Raw genomic sequence first — 26,548 nt, 5'->3', positions numbered from 1 at the left:
TTTGTCTTAAGCAGAAGTTCAGATACTTTGTCATTTAGCCACTTCCCTGTTTTTTTCCTGGCATTATCTTTTGGTTTTTGATCTTGAGTTACTCAAAGGGCATTGCAGCTTATCAGTACTCTGTCGATGAGTCCTTATTTTTATTTTCCTTTCTGACTTTTGAAACCCAAGTACTCTAGTATTTAGAGTATGGCTGAGATCTAACTTTTTAAAAGTAAGACATATAACATGTGTGAAGGATTTTTTAATATTTAGAAACTGCTGTTGTAAATTACACTAATTTTTTTTTTTTTTTTTTTTTTGAGATGGTGTCCCGTTCTGTTACCCAGGCTGGAGTGCAGTGGCGCGATCTCGGCTCACTACAACCTCCACCTCCCGGGTTCAAGCAGTTCTCTGCCTCAGCCTCCTGAGTAGCTGGGATTACAGGTGCCGGCCACCATGCCCAGCTAATTTTTGTATTTTTAGTAGAGATGGGGTTTCACCATCTTGGCCAGGCTGGTCTTGAACTCCTGACCTCGTGATCCACCCGCCTCAGCCTCCCAAAGTGCTGGGATTACAGGCGTGAGCCACCGCACCTGGCCTTACAAATTACATTGACTTTCAAGAAACATTACCCTGCCCACCCAAGGACGGTCTCATTTAGAAAAAAAAGTGTCTATACTTTTCTGCCCTTTGTTGAGTTGCAAGCCTCATTTCTTCCAATACCTGACTAATCTTGTTAGTAATAGTGTTTCACTTGTAACTGGTTGTCTCCCTTTTCAGAGCTGTTATGTCTCACCCTTTGTTTTCTTAATGGTGAATAAGGACACATCCATGCCTCCTCATCATTTTCCCTTTCTTGTTTGACAAAAAGAACAAAATGGACCATGTTTCCTTGTTTTGGTAGAAAGTTCTCTATTGAATATCTTCAGCCACCTTCCTTTCAGAAACCATAATCCCCGATACTTAGACATTTGAAGGGTTGGACCTGTGATGTCTAGGGTCCCCTGATGACTTAGGAAGTCTGCAGGACTTACATACAGCTTTTCTAGCTGTCTTACTGTGTGAGAAAACAAAAGACCCTCAGAATTGTAGCTTTCCTTCCAATCATTGCAGAGAAATTTTGCCTTTAGTAGTAAAACCGGTGGTTAAAAGTTTTTCCTTTTTCCCTCGTTTTCCTAGATCCTGAATTACCATTGGGGTAGGTTATAGGACCTAGCTCAACCAAAACCTAAAAGCAATCTGGGGAACAAGTGTGGGATTATACTGCAATGTCCATTCCTATGCTGGAGCAAATACATAATGAATCTTAACTTCTTTTCTCTACTACATTTAAAACACATATGAAAGTTAAATTTACTCTTGGATCATTTTGATTAGGATATTTTCCTCTTTTTCTAAACCCTAACTAAAATGTTTGGAATTATCGTTATTTCACATCACACTCTAGAGTACTGCAAAATACTACTGTGTGATCTCTTTGTCCCCAGCTCCCCAAGAGCTGTGGATCATTGCGTCTTCATAAATTTACTTTAAAATGTGCATTTAGTGAATTTGAACTGTTAAACATTGGATTGGACATCAAGAAAGCTTAATAAATTAAATTTGCAAGAAACCAGTAGAGTGAATTTTTCATCTGTAATGATGTTACAATTCTGTAGTGATTCTGTAAGGGGAAAAAGACTAGGAAGCAGGGAACACTGGATGGGTGAAAAATTGTGAGGTAATTAAGGACAGTGACTTCTACTTGCTTTCTCTTTTCCCTTTTCTTTGACAGCTCCTTAAATTGTCATTTGGACTTTGCCTTTTGCTATTTTTTCTCTTCCTCCTCCTCCATCATCATTAATTTTTTTTTTTTTTTTAACGAAAGTTAACTGCTTTTGCAAGTGTCAGAACCTAAGCACTGGCAGCAGTGCCCCTCCTAGATTTCATTTTTGCATTAGTGCATGGCCCAAGGGATCTGTAATATGCATTTAAACAGTTACGAAAAGAAGAATTTGTCCAGGGACTTTAAAAAGTCAGGCAGTCCAGCAATAGTAGAGAAAACCAGGCAGTAGATTTAAAAGAGATTCAACATACTTTACCATGCCTTTCTCTGTTCCCCGTGGTTTGATATTTGGGTATTAGTAACTTTGAGGAACTTTTAAGAGGTCCTACTGGCAACATATTTTTTATGTTTAGCCTAGTAAGGTAGAAAACAACTATAGAAGAGAAGATTTGGTAAGGAAAATTGAGAAACTGTTGTTTGGCAGATGGAGTTCAGTTTTTGTAGCCAGTTAATTTTGAGAATTACTGGTAAGGTTGAAATAAAGTAGCACTGAACTGACTCAATTTTTTTTTGAAAAAAAAAAACTCCTTGGTGTTCTAGTATTTGAGAATTCACTTTTAGAACCCTATTGGTACATTAGTGGATAACACTACAATGGGACTGTGGTGTCCTTGTACAGAACAGGCAAAGAATTCAAAATGCTAGAGAGCCAGGGAGTGATGAAAATAGGCCTATAGGCCGGGTACAGTGGCTCATGCCTGTAATCCCAGCACTTTAGTAGGCCAAGGCAGGCGAATCACCTGAGGTCAGGAGTTCAAGACCACCCTGGCCAACATGGTGAAACCCCGTGTTTACTAAAAAATTACAAAAATTAACTAGGCGCAGTGGCAGTTACCTGTAATCCCAGCTATTTGGGAGGCTGAGGCAGGAGAATCACTTGAACCTGGAGGCGGAGGTTGCAGTGAGCCGATACTGTGCCATTGCACTCCAGCCTGGGCAACAAGAGCAAAACTCTGTCTCAAAAAAAAAGAAAAGAAAAGAAGCCTACATTTTGACTCCTGTTCTGTCATTTACTAGTTGTGTAATTGGTAAGTTTAAGCAAGTTACTCTCAAAACCTTTGTTTTCTCATCTGTGAAATGGGAAGAAGAACTTCTGTTCATCGAGTTGTTTTAAGATAGTGGTTGTAAAGTACTAGGCATCATGCCTAACACAGGTGGGTACTCAATAAATGATAGTTACAAAGTCCCCTTTTCTTTTTTTTTTTCTTTTTTTTTATTTTGAGACAGAGTCTTGCTCTGTCAGTTAGGCTGTTAGGCTGGAGTGGCACGATCTTGGCTCACTGCAACCTCCACCTCTTGGGTTCAAGTGATTCTCCTGCCTTGGCCTCCCGAGTAGCTGGGATTACAGGCGTGAGCCACCACACCGGGCCCAAACTCCTCTTTAACTTTATTTCACAGTGCTCAAAGCCAACACCTAACCACTACCATGACCGTCACACAACTCCCAAAGAAAACATTGATGGACGTGCCGTTGTAACAGATTCTGAGTTTTTACAAATGAAAGTTTCTGAAGTAATGGTAAAGTTCTTGCCATTATAAACAACAGCTATCCAGCAGGCAGCTGATTTTATAGGTCTGGGGCTCTGATGTTATTAGATCTGATCTTTTAGAGAGCCAGTTAGAGAGTTGTGAGAGCTGGCCTCCAGGGTGGTGCATAGTGGTTGTTGCCTCCCAGTATTGATATCCTTGTATAGTCCCCTCCTACACTAAATAGGGCTGACCTATATAATGTTGCAGAAATTATGATGTGTGCCCTCCAAAATTAAGTCACAAAGCATTGTTCTGCTACCTTGTTCTCCCTGGGATCACTCATTCTGGGGAAAGTCAGCTGCCACGTCATAAGGACACTCAGGCAGCCCAGAGGAGAAATTTACATGGCAAAGAACTGAAGTCTCCTGTTAGCAGCCATGTAAATGAGCCATCTTGGAAACAGATCCTCCAGTCCCAGTCTAGGCTTCAAATGACTACAGCCTCTTTTTTTTTTTTTTTTTTTTTCTGAGATGGAGTCTTGCTCTGTCGCCCAGGCTGGAATGCAGTGGCACAATCTCGGCTTACTGCAAGCTCTGCTTCCCGGGTTCATGCCATTCTCCTGCCTCAGCCTCCAGAATAGCTGGGACTACAGGTGCCCGCCACCATGCCCAGCTAATGTTTTGTATTTTTAGTAGAGACAAGGTTTTACCGTGTTAGCCAGGACGGGACTGTAGCCTCTTAAGAGATCCTAAGCCAGAACCACCCAGCTAAGCTGTTCCTGAATTCCTGATTCTCAAAAACTGTGTGAGATAATAAATGTTTTTTGTTGTTTTAGGCTTTTAAGTTTTAGGATAATTTGCTATGCATCAATAGATAACTAATAAGGAGTCATCAATATATAGGATGGTGATAGCCATAAGTGTGGCTAAAGACATTCAGAAGAGTGTATATAGAACAAGGAGAGGAGTGGTGACGAAATCATGGAAGACATCCTATTTAAGAAGTTGACAAAAGAATAGGAGCCCACAAATGAGAATGTGAAGGAATAGTCAGAAACACAGAAGGAATAATAAGAAAGTTTCAAGAAGATGGATGGTTGTTAACCATATCAAATGGTCAGGCATTTGATAAGGACTGAGAAAATGTTCATTGGATTTTACAAGCAAAAGAAAATCCCAATTACAATGTATTGGAAAGTGAATTACAAATGAGGAAGTGGAAACACTGAAACCCTACACCACTTGCCCTTCTCTACCTCTTTGGTCTCATTTTCTATCACTCATTGTTGGCTCACTACATTTCAGTGCCCCTGACCTCCTTGCTAATTCCTTAGCTAGCCAGTTACTCTTCTGCCTCAGGGCCTTTTATATCTGCTGCTCCCACTACCTTTTTTTCAGATAGCACAAGCTATGTTGCCCAGGCTGGTTTTAAATTCCTGGGCTCAAGTGATCCTTCCACCTCATCCTCCAGAGTAGCTGGGATTACAGGTGCATACCACCATGCCTAGCTCCCCCCGCTGCCTTTAATGTTCTTTTTCCAAACAGCTGCATGGCTCCCTCTCCTAATTCCTACAGATCTCTCTTTAAATGTCAGCTTAGTGAAGAGATTTTCCCTGCCATAACTTATAACACAAGTAAGTATACACAGCAGCACTCCCTGTTACTCTTTCTCTGCTTCATTTTTCTCCGTAACACTTAACACCATCTCATGTCTAAAATGGCAGCCACTGCTCATCTCTGGCCAGTTGTTGCTAGATGGACATGTGTGTTCAAATTTTATGATTTTTCAAAAGCTGGATTTTTAAGTACAATTAATTGTCAATGGGCTGAGCACAGTGGCTCACACCTATAATCTCCTCACCTTGGGAGGACAAGGTGGGAGAATTGCTTGAGTCCAGAAGTTCTAGACCAGCTTGGGCAACATAGTGAGACCTCATCTCTATAGAATATTAAAAAATTAGCCAGGCATGGTAGCATACACCTGGAGTCCCAGCTACTCAGGATGCTGAAGTGGCAGGATTGCTTGAGCCTGTGAGGTTGAGGCTGCAGTGAGCCATGAACACACCACTGCCCTACAGCCTGGGTGAACAGAGTGAGACCCTGCTTCAAAAAAATTGTCAATAAATTTATGTTTCAAAGCACTTTGAAGGTCAAACAGACTGTCTGTTTTAAGGGCAGTGGATAGGGTAGGGTTACTGACAAAGGATATGGAACTGGAATGGTCAGAGAGTTACCAGAGTGACTTAATGTCTTAGAAACTGAGGGGAGCAGGGGCAGGGTAGTCAAAAAGGAGAAAGTGATTTGCCGGTACACATTAGGTATTAAATGAAGAACAGAAATTGATGCTAAGCTAAAGACCGGGGGTCTTTGTCTTTAGGATCTGTTACTGGGGAAATCATTGGCAAACTTAGAGTGGGGGAGGAGTTTCAGAGGAGTGGTGAGACAGAAGCAAGATGCCAGTGGGTAGAAAAATTGACTGGCAAGGGAAGAAAATGGGGACAGCAAGTATAGACTTCCTTCTTAATAAAGAGAACTTAGACTTTCAGCTGGAACTGCCATCTTCCAGTAATTCACCAAAATAAGGAACACAAAGGGAAAGAGGAGAGGCACCCGATATATGTTCTCTAGGCCTTTTAGAAAAGATGGATTTGTTCCTTTGGCCATGCATATGCGAATCTATAAGAAAGGTGATAATGTAGACATCAAGGGAATGGGTACTGTTCAAAAAGGAATGCCCCAGAAGTGTTACCATGGCAAAACTGAAGGAGTCTACAATATTACCCAGCATGCTGCTGGCATTGTTGTAAACAAACAAGTTAAGGGCAAGATTCTTGCCAAGAGAATTAATGTGTGTATTGAGCACATTAAGCACTCTAAGAGCCAAGACAGCTTCCTGAAACACGTGAAGGAAAATGATCAGAAAAAGAAAGAAGCCAAAGAGAAAGGTACCTGGGTTCAACTGTAATAAATAAATAAATAAATAAGAACTTAGAACACAGGATCATGTTAAGGTTTGGGGGCATGCAGGTTGTTTTCTTTTAAGGGTATGAGAGACCAGACTTGAGCATGTTTCCAGGCTGAGGAGAAGTAGTCACTAGAGAGAGAAAACTAGGAGATGAGGGAATGGGACCAAGGACATAGGTCACATCATTCTCTCAGATTGGAGAAAGGAGATAAGTCTGCAGGTGAGAGAAAGTAATTGAGAGAAATCACACTAGCTAGCCTCCATTTTCTTGGTAGTATAGTTAACTCTGGAAAGTTGAAGGAAACAGAAGTTGCAATGGGACTTTGGGAGAGTAGAAAGGGTTTGGAATAACAGTGGAAAGGAATAGGAGAGGGAGGTGTCTAGAGGTGTTAAGTGCCCCGCTGAGTCAAGTCAGTGTCATTGCTGACGTCTCTGATATCCTTGCACTGAGACCATGAATGTGCTGTGGCATCCAGAGACATGGTTTCTTATCTCCTTAAGTGTTCAGCTGCTTTTTTTTCATTTATTCCACATGTAACTACTATAATTGCTAAACATTTATTTAGTGTCAGGTAATGTGCTAAACAATAGAGAGTTACTGCTCAGACATATAATAATAATAAATAACACATCAAATAACCATACCATTTTAAGCTGTAGTATTATGAAGGGAAATCAGGAGCAAAGAGAATAGACTGTAGGGAAACCAGTTAAGAAATAGGACATGGAGGCTGGGTGCAGTGGCTCACGCCTGTAATCGCAGCACTTTGGGAGGCTGAGGCGGGCGGATCACGAGGTCAGGAGATCGAGACCATCCTGGCTAACACAGTGAAACCCCGTCTCTACTAAAAATACAAAAAATTAGCCGGGCGTGGTGGCGGGCACCTGTAGTCCCAGCTACTCGGGAGGCTGAGGCAAGAGAATGGCATGAACCTGAAAGGCGGAGCTTGCAGTGAGCCGAGATCGCGCCACTGCACTCCAGCCTGAGCAACAGAGCGAGACTCCATCTCAAAAAAAAACAAAAAAAAAGAAAGAAAGAGGACATGGTACTAGGTTGGTTAGGGAAGAAAAACCCAAAAGGAGGTTGATAGCTAGAAAAAACTGAGGAATCACCGAGTGCGGTGGCTCACGTCTGTAATCCCAGCACTTTGGGAGGCCAAGGCTTGTGGATCACCTGAGGTCAGAAGTTCAAGACCAGCCTGGGCAACATGGTGAAACCCCGTCTCTACTAAAAATACAAAAATTAGCTGGGCGCAGTGGTGCGTGCCTGTAATCCCAGCTACTCTGGAGGCTGAGGCAGGAGAATTGCTTGAGCCCAGGAGGCGGAGGTTGCAGTGAGCCGAGATTGCACCATTGCACTTTAGCCTGGGTGACAGGGCAAGACTCTGTCTCAAAAAACAAAAAAAGAAAAAAAGAAAGAAAAAATTCAGGAATCAGGGGTCTAGGAGTCTCCCTCAGCTTGAAGAGGGAGTGAACACATGGGAATTACAAGGAGAGGGAGTTGTAATCAGAAAGTGAGTTTAATTTCTGAAATTAAGTCCATCAAGAACTCGTGACTTCCAGAGGGACCTTGTGAATTAGAAGTCTAAAAGGAGTGAAGGTCTTTGAAGACCAAGAGGATGAGAAATTTTGAGACAAAGTTGTTGGATGTTCATCTGTGTGAACACTGAAATATCTTAAGATTATAGTAGGATTTGGGGAATTGGGGAAAGAAGATTGGACAAGATAAGGGGTTAAAAAAATAGTGGCAAGGATATCAGAAGGTAACAGCAACAAAGAACAGAAGATGACCTTAGCCTCAAAGACACATTGCCAAGGGTGAAAGAGAATGGTCTGAAAGCAGGGTTTGACACTTAGGCCAAATGCTTGAAAGCCTAATTTGCATTTCTTCTGCAGGTGTGTTTTTAAATACCTGGGAAGGTATTTGTTGAATCATGCAAATGAAATTATTTTTTAAATGCTGAACAGTTTTTCTGAGTTAATCTCCTTTCATTTTGTTTTGTTTATTCCCAACTATTTTAAACTTGGTGCCATGTCTTGGTTACTAAGAGACATGTTGGTCATCATCATGTCTCTTAGTAACCAAGACATCCAGCATTTTAAATACTAAGAAAGAACTTTTCAGGTCATTTACTTTTGAATCCAGACAGCTTTTAAATTTTTCCATTTTGAAAAAGTATTTAAATCTAGAATTTAGGGCTGCAGGACCAAGAAGCTTTGTTGATTCAGTCTGTAAGGGAAATGGGTTCCTTTGAGCTGAGGCAGTGTCTCCTCTCTTTGGAGGAGGACCTTCTCAAAAACAAAACTCTCCACTACTGTCAGTTACCAGGAGGACCTGGGTCAGTTGTGTGTTGGGAAGTTGCTTGAGACCAGTTCCTTTCCTGGGCACCTAGGTTTTTGTTTGGGGGTGAGGGAGGTGTTGGTTATTTTTGGATGGTGACTGGAGGCAAGACTGAGGCTGAGCCTTGCTAAGGTGGCTGCACAGAGAGGAAGACAAGAAGACAGCCGTGGTGTCATGAGAAGGTCTGGTCTCTTGGGTCTTAGCTCAAACTCAGAAGTGTTTTGTAGCAAGGCTGCTTGGTGTAAGTCCAAGAATGGTGGCTACCTGGAGGAATGGGATAGGGTGTGTTCTTTTCAAAGGTATTCAAAAGTCAAAATTATTTTAGATCTTTGCTTGGTCTCACAAGATGTGGTGAATTAGGCCCAACTACTTCCATTTAGAGCCCTGCCTTAGACTCGCTAAAGGCCCTCCAGCTCTGATCTTTCATAATTTGGTAGTAATTTAAAACTCAAACCAAAAGCTAAAAACTAAAAAAAAAGAAAAAGAGAAACAGAACAAGCATCATACCAAGCTTTGCAGTGAAATCCTGCCTTTGTTCTCTTCAGATGAACTGACAAGTGGTGGTTTTTTTTTTTGTGGGGGGGTTGTTTGTTTGTTTTGAGACGCTGTCTCGCTCTGTTGCCCAGGCTGGAGTGCAGTGGCGCGATCTCAGCTCACTGCAGCCTCCGCCTCCCGGGTTCAAGCAATTCTCCTGCCTCAGCCTCCCGAGTAGCTGGGGTTACAGGCGCGTGCCACCACACCTGGCTAATTTTTTATATTTTTAGTAGAGATGGGATTTCACTGTTTTAGCCAGGATAGTCTCAAACTCCTGATGTCGTGATCCACCTGCCTCAGCCTCCCAAAGTGCTGGAATTACAGGCGTGAGCCACCACGCCCAGCCTCAACTGGCAGTGTTTTTAACTGCTAGTTGTTTAAGCTATTATTTAGCAATATGTCCTGTTGTAATAACATCTAATACAGAATAAAGGGTTAAAGCGCTGCCCAGAGTGTCAGATGATATAGGGGCTTAAGCCTGGCCCTACTGCTAACTAGCTATGTGATTTTAGGGTAAATCAGTAAATTCTCTGGGCTTCAGTTGATATATTAGATTCTCTGTTACAAGCTCATAAATGTTTTGTTTTGTTTTGTTTTTGTTTTGTTTTTGAAACAGAGTCTTACTCTGTCGCCCAGCCTGGAGTGCAGTGACGTGATCTTGGCTCACTGCAAACTCCACCTCCCAGATTCAAGCAATTCTCCTGCCTCAGCCTCCCGAGTAGCTGGGATTACAGGCACATGCCACCATGCCCGGCTAATTTTTGTATTTTTAGTAGAGATGGGGTTTCACCATGTTGGCCAGGCGGGTCTCAAACTCCTGACCTCAAGTGATCCGCCCACCTTGGCCTCCCAAAGTACTGAGATTACAGGCGTGAGCCACCGCGCTCGGCCAGAAATTAATTTTAACTATCATAAGTAAAATATTTGTCAGAAAGATGTAAGACATCCTAATGGGAGGCTAGAAGACCAAACTTAGATAACAGACGTATGAAAGGAAGATAAATCTCAAAATCATCACCAAGCCAAAGGGAAAAGTCAAGCTGGGAAGTGCTTAGGGCAGAACTGCCCCCCATTCTATTCCTAAAAAGATAGCTACTAAGATTTTTAAAAGCTACATACCTCCCTCACAAGGAATTTCCTTGTGGACAAAGGACAGACAGAACTCAAAGTCATCCCTCCTCTGCCCAGTGAAATAAATGCAAACCTGATTGCCTTCTTTGGAAGGGCTAATCAGAAACCCAAAAGAATGCAGCCATTTGTCTTGTATCTGCCTGTGACCTGGAAGTCCTCTCCCCACTTCGAGTTTTATCTCGCCTTTCTTGACGGAACCAGTGTACATTTTACATACATCGATTGATGTCTCATGTCTCCCTAAAATGTAAAAAACCAAGCTGTGCCCCGACCACATTGGGAACATGTTGTCAGGACCTCCTGAGGCTGTGTCACAGGCATACATTCTTAACTTTGGCAAAATAAACTTCCTAAATTGACCAAGACCTGTCTCAGATATTTGGGGTTCAAAGGAAAGAGCTACGGTCATTCAGGGAAAACCAGGGAGCAGGAGCAGAGTGTCCCATACCTCGACACTCCCCATGTATCTAAAGCAGTACAAATAATGGGGTATGGTCCCAGGGGAGAGTTTCCAGGGGAGATTCAGATTCCACAGGGAGAATTTCCAACTGCCAGATGTAAGTCACATCCCAGCTTCCTACAAAACCCCTTGCAGTTCCAGAGTTGGAGGCCACCAGAACCACATTTGAATGGATTCCCCAGGAGAGTAGGGTGATACTGAAAAAGATAAATCTATTGCTGAACAGCCAAAACCAACAAATGTCAAAGCAGATGTGCCCCATCTGTAAAAGCTAGAAGGTTAATTGTATGACCAATGGTAAAATTATTGATCCTAAATTATGTCTCTGTCAGACATTTCTAAGATGCACATGGTTAAAGCAAAAATGGAATTAGAAGATCGTATCGGTAAATGAACATTCAAATTGAACAGAACAAGTAATTTTGGTTTTTTGTTTTGTTTTTGCCTTCCATTGATGATCTGTAGTGAAAAGACCAGGAAGTTTCGTCCAGATTGGAATTTGTCTCTCAATCTTGAACAAACAGATCCTTTTTCCCCCCTTCAGTTTTAGGAAAGGGGAAAAACAGATAGCTGCATCCTAGTGTAGTTGTGCTGGGCATTGTGCAACAGAGTTTAAGTGGAAGATTAGCTGGAACTAAGTCTGATGGTTATCGTTAATGAGTAAGAACCAGAGTCCTAAGCTCTTCTCTGCTTTGGCCAGTAATTGGTTTACTCATGTGGCCCAGTCTCTGCTTGTCTGGTGATAAGGAGAGAAATAATACTGACACTTGCATTCAGAGGCATGTGTCTGGGAAGTCAGTGCCCTCAGGGAGAGGGTTCCAGGTATGGCTGGGCATTCTAATATTCAATGTTTGGTCATGCTGCGGGGGTAGGGTGGGAATGTCTAATTACAGAGAACGTTACGATATATGAGTTTGGATTTTCTCCTATGGTATTCTAAATTCCTTTAGGATTACAGAATCACATTTTCTTCACTACCTAGAGGTGTACTTTTGACTTTTGAAGCCAGGTTGCATACATCAAGGAACAATTACTTTTTCCTTCCAGTTTTAGGGGTTTGGCCAGATTTTTTCATTAGGCATTAGTATTGATAGCTGTGTAGTTCCTTGAACTCTGGTCTGATATTTGAAACTTTTTATTATGAAATTCCCTGTCTGTGGTGTGGTCACACCAAGTGGGAACATGAATTCCTTTCCACCTAGTGGGGTTGACAGAAGCTGTCCTAGCACCTTGAATCTGAAAATTAAACAACTAAGCAGAGAAAGCTTATCAGGAGGGGAAAAATATTGGGAGAGTGGAATGTATTTGAAAGTTTTTGCTAGATGAGTATTCGTCAAGACGAAAGTATGAGTTCAGATTATGTGTGGTACTTGAATTTAACATAAATACCAACCAACTCACTTTGTGCAGTAATGCTGCATGCAGTCAATATTACACAGTAATTTGCCTGCTAATTTTGGCTTCAAGCAGAAATATCAAACCAACTCGAGTTTGGCATTACAAACATAAACATGAAAATCTGCTTCCTTCATTTTAGTATAACATCTACTTTCTGCCGCTTGATTTCTCATAGTGAATGAGCCATTTCATCTTGTATGTGTGCATGTAGAACAGTGGACTTTCTCTCCAACTGACGTTCAGCAGTTAGGCCAGGTATGTTGTTGCTTTGTTTTGCTTCCTTGACCTTCCTGCTGGTCATGAATGATCACCCTGGCCACATTCCTCAAAGATTATTTCAACCTCAGAACAGTTAAGTATTTTTTTCCCTTAGTTGACCTTTACCTCCACACTTTGTCCAAGAAGAAACTACCAGTTAACAAATGTCATACTTTAGGAAGTGATTTTGATCAGAAAGGATTGTCACAGAGCACTTTCCCAAATATATTTAAAGCCGAGTGCTCTTTCCTCCATTTTTTGAGACTGAGATGCCACTGTCATTCCCAACAGATATTACAACTTGCTCTACTGTCCAACCCAGCTGGATTCGTCTCAGACATGTTCTTTATCCCCCTCAGTGTAGTCTTTCTGTTTATGGCCTTGTTGGGGAAGTGGTGGGGAAAATGAGAAGAGTTGGAATCCGAATGGATTTCAGTACTTTTCTCTCACTCCTGTACTCTACTTTTTTTTTTTTTGAAATGGAGTTTTGCTCTGTTTCCCAGGCTGGAGTGCAGTGGCGTGATCTCAGCTCACTGCAAACTCCACCTCCAGAGTTCAAGCAATTCTCCTGCCGCAGCCTCCCAAGTAGCTGGGATTATAAGCATGTGCCACCACACCTGGCTAATTTTTGTATTTTTAGTAGAGACGGAGTTTTGCCATGGTGGCCAGGCTGGTCTCGAACTTCTGGCCTCAAGTGATCCACCCTCCTTGGCCTCCCAAAGTGCTGGGATTACAGGCGTGAGCCACCACACTCAGCCCCTGTACTCTACTTTTAAATTCTATTCTGTTGAAAAGGTGTGTAGGTAAGACATTGTATTTCGTCCACCATAAACTATATCATAAAGTGAAAACAACATGGTAGAGAATGATTCAGAGCATAAGCTTTCAAGTCAAATCTTGGTTTGAATCCTTGCTCTGAGGCTTACTAGCTGTATGACTTTAGGCAAGTAACTTATGATCTCTGAGCCCTCAGTCTCTTACATGTATATTGGGGGTAAAAATAGTACTTACTTCATAGAATTGTTAGGAAGGTTAAATAAAGTAATGTAAAATGCACCTAGCATACAGTAGGTATCTAGTTGAGTTAGTTATTATTAGCTCATTTTATATATATATATATATATATTTCTTAACCAGGGATGACTTTCCCTTTGTTGAGCAAGCAATCTATGGCAAAGAGAAGCATAGATGTTTTTAAGTTATAAAGACTCTGGAGAACTTCACTGTCACGAGTGCTGTATCAGAAAGGTGATTCTTTCATTTTTGTATCAAGCAGCTAATTATTCTCTTTAGATCAAGAAAATAGTATTCTCTTTATCTCATTCATTCCTTACTGTCCTTCGGGGTTATATTTAACTTAGGCATCTGTAATCACATACAAATGACTTCATAGAGTTTACTGAAGTTCTGTTTCTGTGCCAGACTCTACAGAACTAGTCAATTCAGAAACATGAAAAAGTTTTCACCTGCCTTTCTAAAGAACAGATTTATTTATTTTTTTTTTTTGAAATGGAGTTCCACTCTGTCGTCCAGGCTGGAGTGGCACAATCTCGGCTCACTGCAACCTCTGCCTCCCAGGTTCCAGCGATTCTCTTGCCTCAGCCTCCCTAGCAGCTGGGATTACAGGCGCCTGCCACCACGCCTGGCTAATTTTTTTGTATTTTTAGTCGAGATGGGGTTTCGCCATGTTGGCCAGGCTGGTCTCAAACTCCTGACCTCAGGTGATCTGCCCGCCTTGGCCTCCCAAAGTGTTGGGATTACAGGCATGAGCCACCACACCTAGCAAGAACAGACTTTTTAATTAGACAATTGACAACTCCATGTCAATTGAATTTTTAAGCAGCCGTTTCAGGAAGACATATTTACATAATAAATCTTTTACTATTCTGGCAAGATATACCAACCTTTTACCTTACACAAAAGTATATGTGATTAAATTTACATATAATTTTCTTCATATGCAAATAAAGCATTTAATTTTCAAGTGGAATTTTATCTACCTAAACTCTGGTGGTGGTTATAAATTTTGTTTTATCACTTCCATGCTATGAATTTTTTTCTGTTATGAGAAGAGATTTTTGTAATCAGCCACACACTTATTTCTGGTCCCCTTGTGACCAACAGAATGTCACTTTTTTGATAACTGAGGGGTCATAACCTGAGGCCATGGAATAAAGAGGATTGATTGTACCATCCAGATTATCTGCCACGAGTCTCTGGGAGCCTGTATCGCACCTATTATAATAGTATTAAATAGTAGTCTCGGGCCGGGCGTGAACTAAAAATACAAAAATTAGCCAGGTATGGTGACGTATGCCCATAGTCCCAGCTGTTCGGGAGGCTGAGGCACGAGAATCGTTTGAGCCCGGGAGGCAGAGGTTGCAGTGAGCCAAGATCTCACCATTGTACTCTAGCCTGGGCAACAGAGCAAGACTCCATCTCAAAAAAAAAAAAAAAAAAAGTAGTCTGTTGGCCTACCTTGTGCAATTTGTTCCATCAGAAAAGTTTATTGACATTTGTGTTTCAAATAGGGAAGCCTCTTTTCTCTTATATGTGAATTTGTGATATTTATACTATATGTGAGTTTGACTCCTGGCCTTTCTTTTATAATCAGGAGTTTCTGGAGTCCAGGTGGCTTGAACTAACCAACAGCCCTTGTCCAGCTCCTTAACCCTTACTTTGAGAAAGCCCTGCATTCATTTTAAATAACACATTTAGATATGCTTCAAAGCAAGAATATACTTACATATGCTTTAAAGTATAAGCAAGAAATGTATCTATAAAAAAACAGTATTGCTGAACTCCAAAAACCAGGAAGTTCTTAAAATAGTGTTTGTCAAAGAGAAACTACCTATGTCACAAAAGGAGTGACTGAAGTATGTTCAGTTGTTTTAAACTCTTCAACAAATATACACACTTCTTTTGTAGATGTAGCGAACTGCTTTGTTTACTGGAACCCACAGTGTCCAAAGCTGTTACTTTGCCTGGTGAATAGGTAGAATATTTAGCCTTTATTTTTAAAATATTTTCATTTAGTAAAGCAGCAGTTGCTGTGATGGCAAAAGTGTGAATTTCATTTCCTGTCTGTGGTGTAGCCCACTCATCCTGTCACTCAGACATTTTGTTTTAGGTTGTTCCCGTAATGTGAGTGGAACAGAGTGACCCACAGTAGGATGGCATGTGAACACCACGGATGTAACAAGAGACAAGGCTTGTGCAACAGACCACAAGAGAGTAATGCTTTATTTAAAGATGAAAACAAAATAAAATCAAGGCACCACCACCCCCAGCCAGCATGCAAATTTTTAAAGTGGCATCTGTGGATTCTTTTGTTTTTAGAAGGCGTGTTTCACTCTATTTGGCAGGTTACCTCAAAGGTTTTATTAGCTTCATGGACTTTATTAAAGGATAAAATTGAATCAGTGTCTGATAACATTATAGAGGTGATTTAACTTCATTTGCTAATCTATCATCAAACATTTTAAAGTCCATTAATCTGCCACATATATTGAGTTATATAATGATTATTTTTACATGTGAGACTTGTCCTAAATTACAATTTCTGCTGCAGTGATAGGACAGACATACAGTGTGGAAAAAACTGGGATAAATTCATTCATCCATCACCTATTGTTCAAGCAGCTAATATGTGCCTTACACTATTTCCAGTGCTGTGGCTACAGTGATGCACAAAATTAAGTCCTTGCCCTCTTGGAGCTTATATTCTACTATAGGAAGGTAACCACAACAGGTATACATGTGAATAAATATAATTTTAGTTTATGATAAATATTCTGAAGGAAACAAAACAGAACAACATGACAGAGTATGATTGGAATTGGGGGAAGGAGCAGTGATATTGGAGCTGAGACTTACATAATGATAGGCCACAAGAAAAGTATTCCAAGTAGAGAACAGAAAGTACAAAGACCCTCAAACATCGAAGAAACAGAAAGAAGAATCATAGATCATGGTAAACAAAAGGGGAGACGATATAAGATCAGAGGAGTAGTCCTGTAGGATGTTACAGGTCCTTGAAGACCAAGCTAAAGACTGGTTTTTTTATTTATAAGTACAAAAGGAAGCCTTTGGAGGGTTTTAAGCAGGGAAGTGACACTGTACGATCTATGTTTTTTAAGTCACTCTGGTTGCTATTTGGTGAGTAGATAATCGAGGGCAGAAGTGGTTGCAGATAGACCTGTTAAGAAGTTTTTTTTTTGATACAGGACGTGGGGTTTGTTTCACTTTAGGGGCAATGTAAAATGGGTGAGGATGAGAAGAAACAAAATTTGCCACAAATTAAAGCTCAAATGTGATGGGAACATGGGGGCTTATCATAGTATTCCCTCTACTTTTGTGTATGTTTGAAATTTTCTGTAATAAAAGGCTTAAGAAAAACTTTTTAAATAGTGGTCCAAGTAAGGAATGATGGTGCCATGGACCAATGTGATAGTAGTGATAGGGATAAGTGGGCAGGTTCAAGATATATTTGAAAGTAAAGCTCACAGGACTTGCTAATGGATTAGATATATATTATAGGAAGGAAAGACACTAAGGATGACTATTAGGTGTTTTGCCTAAACAACTGGAAGAATGAGGCTGGAGAATGAGGCCAGAGATTGACTTGAGGGTGGGGGAACTCAAGAATTTAGTTTTGGCAACGTCAATTTAACATGCCAATTAAGATTTGCAAGTGGAAATATTGAGTAGACAATGTCATTTACAATCTGCTAGCTAACCTTTAATAGCAGTACTATACTCAAAAGCAATTTAGAATCCTCTATTAGGTATTTCTAAACTTGGCCATTTGTGAGTTAAGTTCTGTCCTTTCAGATTCTGTGAGAAACTTGATGGATAACTTGAAAGGCTTATTTAGTTTATTGATATGAAATAATTTAGATTTATTTTCTGGTTGTTTGTGGGTATCCACTAGTTTTTGTGTTTTGCTTTTTTTTTTTTTTTTTTTTTTTTTAAGAGACAGAGTCTTGCTCTGTCGCCCCAGCCGGAGTACAATGGCACCATCATAACTCACTATAATCTCTAACTCCTAGGCTCAAGTGATCCTCCCACCTCACCCTCCTGAATAGCTAGGACTACAGGCATGTGATACCACCCCCAGCTATTTTTAAAATATTTTTTTAGAGATGGAGTCTCACTGTGTTGCCTAGTCTGGTCTCAAACTCCAAGACTCAAGCAATCCTCTTGGCTTGGCCTCCCAAAGCACTGGGATTACAGACATGAACCACAGTGACCAGACCAGTAATTGTATTTTGAATAGCCGCTATCCTCAGCAGTAATTCTCCACCTATATTATCATCTTGTGAATGACAAACTCCAGTAGGTTAAACACACTTCCTGCCTACTACTTCTTTTCACTGAGTATGGGGATACAAGTTGGCAGTAGTAAAATTTTGAGGTAACACTTTACTGTTGTGTATATTTTAAACGTAAATTTTTTTTGCAAACTTTGGACCTATTACTAGTAGCTAAATATTGTGACATACTTCACATCTGATCAGGACAGTATTGAAACATCATTACTGATAACCTTCTACTAATCTACTTATAATAACTAATAATTATTAAGGGCTTTTTACTGTATGCTAGGCACCACTTTAAGAAGCTCTGTTCTCTTTTTTTTTTTTTTTTGAGACAGAGTCTGGCTCTTTCGCCCAGGCTAAACTGCAGTGGCACAATCTCAGCTCACTGCAAGCTCTGCCTCCCAGGTTCACGCTATTCTCCTGCCTCAGCCTCCCGAGTAGCTGGGACAACAGGTGCCCGCCACCACACCCAGCTAATTTTTTGTATTTTTAGTAGAGATGGGGTTTCACCGTGTTAGCCAGGATGGTCTCGATCTCCTGACCTCGTGATCTGCCCACCTCGGCCTCCCAAAGTGCTGGGATTACAGGCGTCAGCCACAGCGCCCGGCCAAGAAGCTCTGTTCTCATTGGCTCTTCACAACAACTTCATTTTATTATCCCTGTTTTACAGATAAAGAAATTTAGGCCTACTCTGGTAGGAAGAAGTAAAGCCAGGATTCAAACTCAGGCATTCTGGTTTCAGAGCCTCTGCTCTTAACTCCTGCCATGTAATGTATAGAGAATATTGTAAGATTTGGCTGGGCACAGTGGCTCACATCTGTAGTCCTAGCACTTTGGGAGGCCGAGGCGGGTGGATCACATGACGTCAGGAGTTCAAAACCAGCCTGGCCAACGTGGTAAAACCCCATCTCTGTTAAAAATACAAGAATTAGCTGGTCGTGGTGGCTCGCTCCTGTAATCCCAGCTACTCAGGAGGCTGAGGCAGGAGAATTACTTGAACCTGGGAGGCAGAGGTTGTTGCAGTGAGCCAAGATCGCACCACTGCACTCCAGCCTGGGCAACAGAGTGAGACTCCATCTCAAAAAAAAAAAAAAAAAAAAAAAGAATATTGTAAGTTTTGTTTCAGAAAACTTGTCTAGAGGCCAGACACGGTGGCTCACGTCTGTATTCCCGGCACTTTGGGAGGCCGAGGTGGGCGGATCATTTGAGGTCAGAAGTTTGAGACCATCTTGACCTACATAGTGAAATCCTCTCTACTAATATACAAAAATTAGCTGGGCGTGGTGGTGGGCACCGGTAATCCCAGCCTACTCGGGAGGCTGAGGCAGGAGAATCGCTTGAACCCAGGAGGCGGAGGTTGCAGTGAGCCAAGATCACGCCACTGCACTTCAGCCTGGGCGACAGAGCAAGACTCCCTTTCAAAAAAGAAAAAGAAAGAAAACTTGTCTAGAGTAGGCAGGAGCGTATGAGTGAGTAACCACAGCCTCTCTTGATTATGTTTTTACTTCATTCCGTGAAGTTGGGACTTTGGAATAGAGAAGAGAGAATCCTAAAGTGGTTATCCATCCTACTCTTTGATTTCCTTTCCTAAGTAATTTATTTTCTTTTGACTTTTTACTTGTAGCATCAGCGAGAGCTTTCTAACTGTCAAAGGTGCTGCCCTTTTTCTACCACGGGGAAATGGCTCATCCACACCAAGAATCAGCCACAGACGGAACAAGCATGCAGGTAATGCTCGAATATACACTATTTCTTTCTTGGTAACTATATCTTTTGTTACATTCTAAAAGGCTGACTACCTCATCCCCATCTCTTCAGAAGTTCTTTAATGGTGAAAGAAAGCATTGTACTGGGCTGTAATGAGTTTTACCCTCACAGACCAATTTTTTTAGCACTTCACAAAAAGCCTTTTTACACATAGTAGATGTTCAATACATTTTTGTTGGTTAAGACGGTACCAAAATACTCTAATGAAGTTATATGGAACTTCTCAGTTAAGATTGGGGTTGTTTTGTTTTGTTTTTTTGAGATGGAGTCTTGCTGTGTCACCCAGGGTGGAGTGCAGTGGCACGATCCCAGATCACTGCAACCTCCACCTCCTGGGTTCAAGCGATCCTCCTGCCTCAGCCTCCCGAGTAGCTGGGACTACAGGCGCCCGCCACCATGCCCAGCTCATTTTTGTATTTTTAGTAGAGACAGGGTTTTACCATGTTAGCCAGGCTGGCCTCAAACTCCTGACCTCAGGTGATCTGCCTGCCTCAGCCTCCCAAAGTGCTGGGATTACAGACTTGAGCCACCCGCACCCAGCCAGGGTTGTTTTTTGTTTTGTTTTGTTTTGTTTTTTTGAGACAGACCCTCACTCTGTCGCCCAGGCTAGAGTGCGATGGCATAATCTCAGCTCATTGCAACCTCCGCCTCCTGTATTCAAGCAATTCTCCTGCCTCAGCCTCCCAAGTAGCTGAGACTACAGGCATGCACTACCACATGCAGCTAATTTTTGTATTTTTAGTAGAGATGGTGTTTCACCATGTTGGCTAGGCTGGTGTTGAACTCCTGGCCTCAGGTGATCCACCCGCCTCAGTTATCCAAAGTGCTAGGATTATAGGCGTGAGTCCCTGTGCCCAGCCCTCACTTAAGGTTTTGAGTGTTCAGGTTAAAAATGTTCAGGTGGGCCAGGCACATTGGCTCACAGATGTAATCCCAGCACTTTGGGAGGCTGAGGCAAGAGGATTGCCTGAGTCGAGGACTTTGAGATCGGCCCGGGCAAAATGGTGAAATCCCATCTCTACAAAAAAAAAAAAAAATTTAAATTAGCCAAATGTGGTGGGCGCAGTGGCTCACACCTGTAATCCTAGCATTTGGGGACGCCAAGGCAGGCGGATCACCTTAGGTCAGAAGTTCAAGACCAGCCTGGCCAACATGGTGAAACTCTGTCTCTACTAAAAATACAAAAATTAGCTGGGCGTAGTGGCACACTGCTGTAATCTCAGCTGCTCTGGAGGCTGAGGCAGGAGAATCACTTGAACCTGGGAAGCGAAGGTTACAGTGAGCCGAGATCATGCCACTGCACACCAGCCTGGGCAACAGAGCAAGACTCCACTTCAAAAAAAGAAAATTAGTGACGTGTGGTGGTGTACACCTGTGGTTCCAGCTACCTGGGAGGCTGAGGTGGGAGGGTCACTTGAGCCTGGGAGGTTGAGACTGCAGTGAGCCATCTTTGCACCACTGCACTCCAGCCTTGGTGACAGAGTGGGACCCTGTCTCAAAAAAAAAAAAAAAAAAAAAAAGAGCCAGGCACGGCTCGTGCCTGTAATCCCAGCACCTCGGGAGGCCGAGGCAGGTGGATCACCTGAGGTCAGGAGTTTGAGACCAGCCTGCCTAACATGGTGAAACCCCATCTCTATAAAAAATACAAAAATTAGGCCGGGCACGGTGGCTCACACCTGTAATCCCAGCACTTTGGGAGGCCAAGATGGGTGGATCACAAGGGCAGGAGATCGAGACCATCCTGGCTAACATGGTGAAACTCCGTCTCTACTAAAAATTAAAAAAAATTAGCCGGACATGGTGGCGGGCGCCTGTGGTCCCAGCTATTCAGGAGACTGAGTCAGGAGAATGGTGTGAACCTGGGAGGCGGAGCTTGCAGTGAGCTGAGATCGTGCCACTGCACTCCAGCCTGGGTGACACAGTAAGACTCCATCTCAAAAAAAAAAGAAAAAAATACAAAAATCAGCAGGCATGGTGGCACACGCCTGTAGTCCCAGCTACTCAGGAGGCTGAGGCAGGAGAATTGCTGGAACCTGGGAGATGGAGGTTGCAGTGAGCTGAGATTGCACTACTACCCTCCAGCCTGGGTGACAGAACGAGATTCCATCTCAAAAAGAAAAAAAAGAAGTTTAGCTGTTCCCTTGAATCTTATTCAGAGTTACTTCAACTAATCAAAGATTCAATTTCTGATTTCTTTCTGCTGTCTGGTGATGGTATGAGGAGGAGAATGATACAGAATATACTAAGATAAACTTTTTGCTGTGATAATGAGTCATTATGTCACATATTAAAATGCCAGTGTCTGCTACTTGAATGTATACACTAAAAAGACTGGAAATTTAACCCAGAGGAATCATGAAATGTTCACATAGGAATGAGTATAAGACTCTTGTTTTGAAATATCGACTAACAGTAGTATATGCATTGTATTCTTTTATATTGGATTTCTCTAAAATCAGGAACACCTGTGGTGATGAGGTTTTAAAAGAACCATAGAAAATGTGTCTTAGGGAGAGAGATCTCCAGGTATAGGATATCCACAGTTTAAGAAGATAACCTGATGCTTCTCTTCTACCGGCAGACCTTATTTATCATTTTGGGGGAAAAAAATAAAAGTCAGCCTGAGGACACTAATCCTGATCAATAGTATAGAAAGAGGTGATTGCTTGTTGTCATAAATGTGCCACTTTGACCACTTATGACCTCCAGGAGTGAAAAAAATTGTAATTACTAAGAAAGGAACAAAGACTACAATAACCTTAAGTGTTTAGGTCAGAGATAAAAGCCAAAAATATTGGATCCCATTGAGCCAGTAGTTGAGCATAGCTTTAGTCAAGATAATCTCGGCTATTTTAGTGGCTGCCCTACTACTTGTTTGGGCCTTCACCTAGTTGCAACTGTGGCAGCTCAGAATTGTAATCCATTTTGTTTGGACAATATTTTCCTCCTACCAGAACTCTCCAGCCATGGAAAATTTTTTAGAGTAAGGGAAGAAATAACCTCTTTTGGAAATTAGCTTGGATTACACTTTCTAAAACCTTCCTCCCCAGTGCCCAGTACCAGAGGTCGGGTAGGGGAGGACGCTTCCCCAAAAAACTTGAATGTGCAGATGAAGTATGCCCACTAAGCTTTTTATTTCTTTTCAGTGTGGATATTTATCCCTTACAGTAAAAAGAAGACAAATTATTGGTTTAAATCCAGTTTGTCTGACTAGAATGTTGGGCAAATTACTCTATGGCATGTAATAGTTAATGGGGTCAGTGGCTTTTAAAGCTCCTGGCACTGGTTGGCATTTTTCTTTGGTCAAACTTCTACACTCAGCTGCCACCCAGGTTTCTACTTGACATTGTTCACTTAACTTTCCTCATACTAAAAAGAAAAGCAGATTTAACACAAGCTGAGTGGACTTGATTTGTGATCCAGACCGGAACAGATGAGGCAGTGCGAGTATAAACTCAGCTTATAAAAGCCAGGCTGTCACATAAACTGAAGCTGCCTTGGCCAAGCCCACAGTAACTGCAAGTTGATGGCAGAATTGAGAGCAGATCAAGGGCTTACCTTGTCTAGTTGTACTTCCTTATGCATGTTTCTTGAACTAGTTAGAATTTTTTAACTGGGCTGCATTTGAAATATCCAAATACCATTTTGCAATCAAAAAAGGGTATTATGGGTGAATGTCTGCCAGTATTTTAAATGGAAACAATGAAAAGTCTATAAAATCCAAAAGAAATTTGAAATTTAGCTCCTAGAAATGAAGTATATGGTAAGGAAATGTAGGGAAGGTTATCTTTAATGCTCTATCAGTATGTTGCCTTCTGTTAGACTCTGTGAAGAACGGTTGCCCAGTAGGAAATGATACGCAGTTTGCTCAGAGCAGTACTTTTTACAGCTGACAAATCTGAGCTTCTAACTCACATAAGAAGGCTTACTTGAGTAGGACTCCTGATTTTTGTCTGAGCTTCAAATAAGCCAGCTGAATCTTTGGGCCAGTAGTGTTTGGAGTGGGGACTTTGGGCTGCTATTTAGGGTTCTCCTCCAGAAGTTCTCCATCCTAAAAATCCTTTCCTTGGTTATTTCTACTGGTAGGACAGAAGGAAACTTAATTTTAAAGAAGCTCAGCCCTGGTGCAGTGGTCTGTGCCTGTAATCCCAGCATTTTGGGAGGCCAAGGCGGACAGATTGCTTGAGCTTAGGAGTTTGGGACCAGCCTGGGCAACATGGTGAAACCTCATCTCTACAAAAAATAAAAAAAATTAGCCAAGCGTTGTGGTGCACACCTGTAGTCCTGGCTACCCTGGAGGCTGAGGTGGGAGGATTGCTTGAGCCCAGGAGGTCACAGCTGTAGGGAGCCGTGATAGCGCCACTGTACTCCAGTCTGGGTGGCAGAGTAAGACCCTGTCTCAAGAAAAAAAATAAAATAAAAAGTATCCTCAGTTGCTTAACTCAGTTGCAACTTGTAACTCCGGTAGCTTTTCACTGTTTATACCTAACACTTTGTCTCCTCATACTTGTTCTTTTATTTTTTGTTTAACAGCTGTATTGAGATATAATCCACATACCATATAATGCACCCAGTTTACTCATTTAACGTGTACATGCATTGGTTTTTAGAATAGTCACAGAGTTGTACAGCCATCACCACAATCTAATTTTAGAACATTTTTATCGCCCTGAAAATAAACCCGATGTCCATTAGCAGGCACTCCCTCTTTCTCTCACCCTCTCTCTCTCACCCTCTCTCCCAGCCCTAAGCAACCACTAATCTACTTTCTGTCTCTATAGATTTGCCTATTCTGGATGTTCTGTAAATGGATTCATATAAATGGATTTTTGAGTTAGGCTCCTTTTACTTAGCATGTTTTCAAAGGTCATCCATGGTATAGTATGTATCAGTACATCATTCCTTTTTATGACAATAATATTACATTTTGTGGATAATACCACATTTTATTTATCCATTCATCATTTGATAGACATTTGAGTTGTTTCCACTTTTTTGCTATTATGAATAATGCTGTATATACATGTGTGTACAACTTTTTGGGTGGACATACATTTTCGTTTCTCTTGGGTTTGTGCATATGAGACTTAGATTGTGTCCCTGGCCTTGAAATGTAGTAGAATGGATTTGGCCAAACATAATGACTCTCCATTTTAATTTTGAAAGTTGAAAGATTCTGCAATATGGAATTAATTGGTCAGAAGCCAGCAGTGAAAACCATCCTTTTTGGTTTGGGGTGGGGGGGGTTGTTTGGTTTTTGTTTATTTTTTATATTTAAATATAAAGTCTTGCTCTGTCACCCAGGCTGGAGTGCAGTGGCATGATCATAGCTCACTAGCCTCAAGCAGTCCCCTGCCTCAGCCTCCCAAAGTGCTGAGATTAAGAAAACTATTCTGTATGAGAAGGAAAGAGGGAGAAGAAAGGAAAGGCTTTCAGACTTGCTGACCATTTAGACAAACGCACCAACCCATTTGCCAACCTACTTTTTATCTTCCTGCCTCTATCCACTTCTTGTACATAACAGTATTTCATCTCATAATTAACAGCTATTAGTTAACTGAAGGAAAATTATGTAGATTTCAAGACCAATGTGAGAACAAGTTATACTGGCATTCATGGTTATGTGACTATGTCAGTCACCTTAGACTTTAATAAGGGCAAGATCTGAGTGGGCAAGAATGAGGTTTTTTTGTTCACAGATTTTCATAATTTATGATAGTACATTATTTATCTCCTGCTATCTAAAGTCTCAGATTTCCTAGGAATATGAGGAAATCTATAATAGTTAAAACAAAGAAATTTCAACTTAGTTTGACAAGATGTATAAGAACAAGTGAAGATTCAAATAATGGTTGGCCATTTTAAAGAACCTAATAATACGTTCAGGAGAATATATATCCCTTATGTGGCATACTTAATATATACTCTCATTGGCCGGGCACGGTGGCTCACGCCTGTAATCCCAGCACTTTGGGAGGCCGAGGCAGGCGGATCACAAGGTCAGGAGATCAAGACCATCCTGGCTAACATGGTGAAACCCCGTCTCTACTAAAAATACAAAAAATTAGCCGGGCATGGTGGCGGGCACCTGTAGTCCCAGCTACCCGGGAGGCTGAGGCAGGAGAATGGCGTGAACCTGGGAGGCGGAGCTTGCAGAGCGGAGATTGCGCCACTGCACTCCAGCCTGGGCGACAGAGCGAGACTCCGTCTCAAAAAATATATATACACACACATACACACGTATGTATATATATATATATATGTTTTTGAGACAGAGTCTCACTCTGTCGCCCAGGCTGGAGTTCAGTGGCACGATCTCGGCTCTGCAAGCTCTAGCATGGGTTTTAATTTTTTTTTGAGGTGGAGTCTCGCTCTGTCGCCCACACTGGAGTGTAGTGACTGATATTATAATGAGAGTATATATATACACACACATATGTATATATATTTATATGTATGGATATGTATAAATATATATGTATAAATATATATGTATAAATATATATGTATAAATATATATTTATATGTATGGATATTATGAGAGTATGTATATACACAAATATATGTGTATATATGTATGTATATTTATATACATATATGCATGTGTATATACCTATATACGTGTGTGTGTGTATATATATTTTTTTTGAGACGGAGTCTCGCTCTGTATATATGTATATGTATATACATATACATATGTATGTGTGTATATATATTATATATATATGTGTATATATATTATATATATATGTGTGTATATATACTGTCATTATAATATCAGTCACTACACTCCAGTGTGGGCAACAGAGCGAGACTCCATCTCAAAAAAAGATTAAATAATAATAATATCAGTCACTATTAGGAAAATCATTTTAAACTATTGACCTTATTCTAGGGAGAATCCAAAAGTCTTCTTAGGTCACATGCAACCAAAGCATATGATTATAGAAATAGGAATGAAAAAATGGTTAGCTTTTTAAAAGTTATGGATAATTCTTCTAACACTACACTACTACATCCATTTTCAAAGTGCCCTCATTGCTACCTTCAGTGGGCCTGGAAACAGCCAGTGAGTGCTACCTCTGCCTAACAGATCT

General features: G+C 41.3%; 1 protein-coding gene across 8 annotated transcripts in view; it reads left to right on the top strand.

The window, feature by feature from the left end:
• Window positions 1-26,548, top strand: part of SSH2 (slingshot protein phosphatase 2) — a 301,444-nt gene that overhangs the window by 204,056 nt on the left and 70,840 nt on the right. For 7 of the 8 annotated variants that reach the window (XM_024234588.3, XM_024234586.3, XM_063718080.1 and 4 more), the window contains one exon: window positions 19,309-19,412. In XM_024234588.3, coding sequence (XP_024090356.1) covers window positions 19,309-19,412 — 104 coding nt within the window. Of the gene's footprint in view, window positions 1-9,986; window positions 12,361-19,308; window positions 19,413-26,548 lie in introns of those variants that run through there. The other variant, XM_063718083.1, reaches the window with a different exon arrangement.

The sequence above is a fragment of the Pongo abelii genome, chromosome 19, assembly GCF_028885655.2.
Source record: "Pongo abelii isolate AG06213 chromosome 19, NHGRI_mPonAbe1-v2.0_pri, whole genome shotgun sequence".
Classification (NCBI taxonomy): Eukaryota; Metazoa; Chordata; class Mammalia; order Primates; family Hominidae; genus Pongo; species Pongo abelii.
The sequence above is the reverse complement of the archived record's forward strand: the minus strand, read 5'-3'. Positions and strand labels throughout refer to the sequence as shown.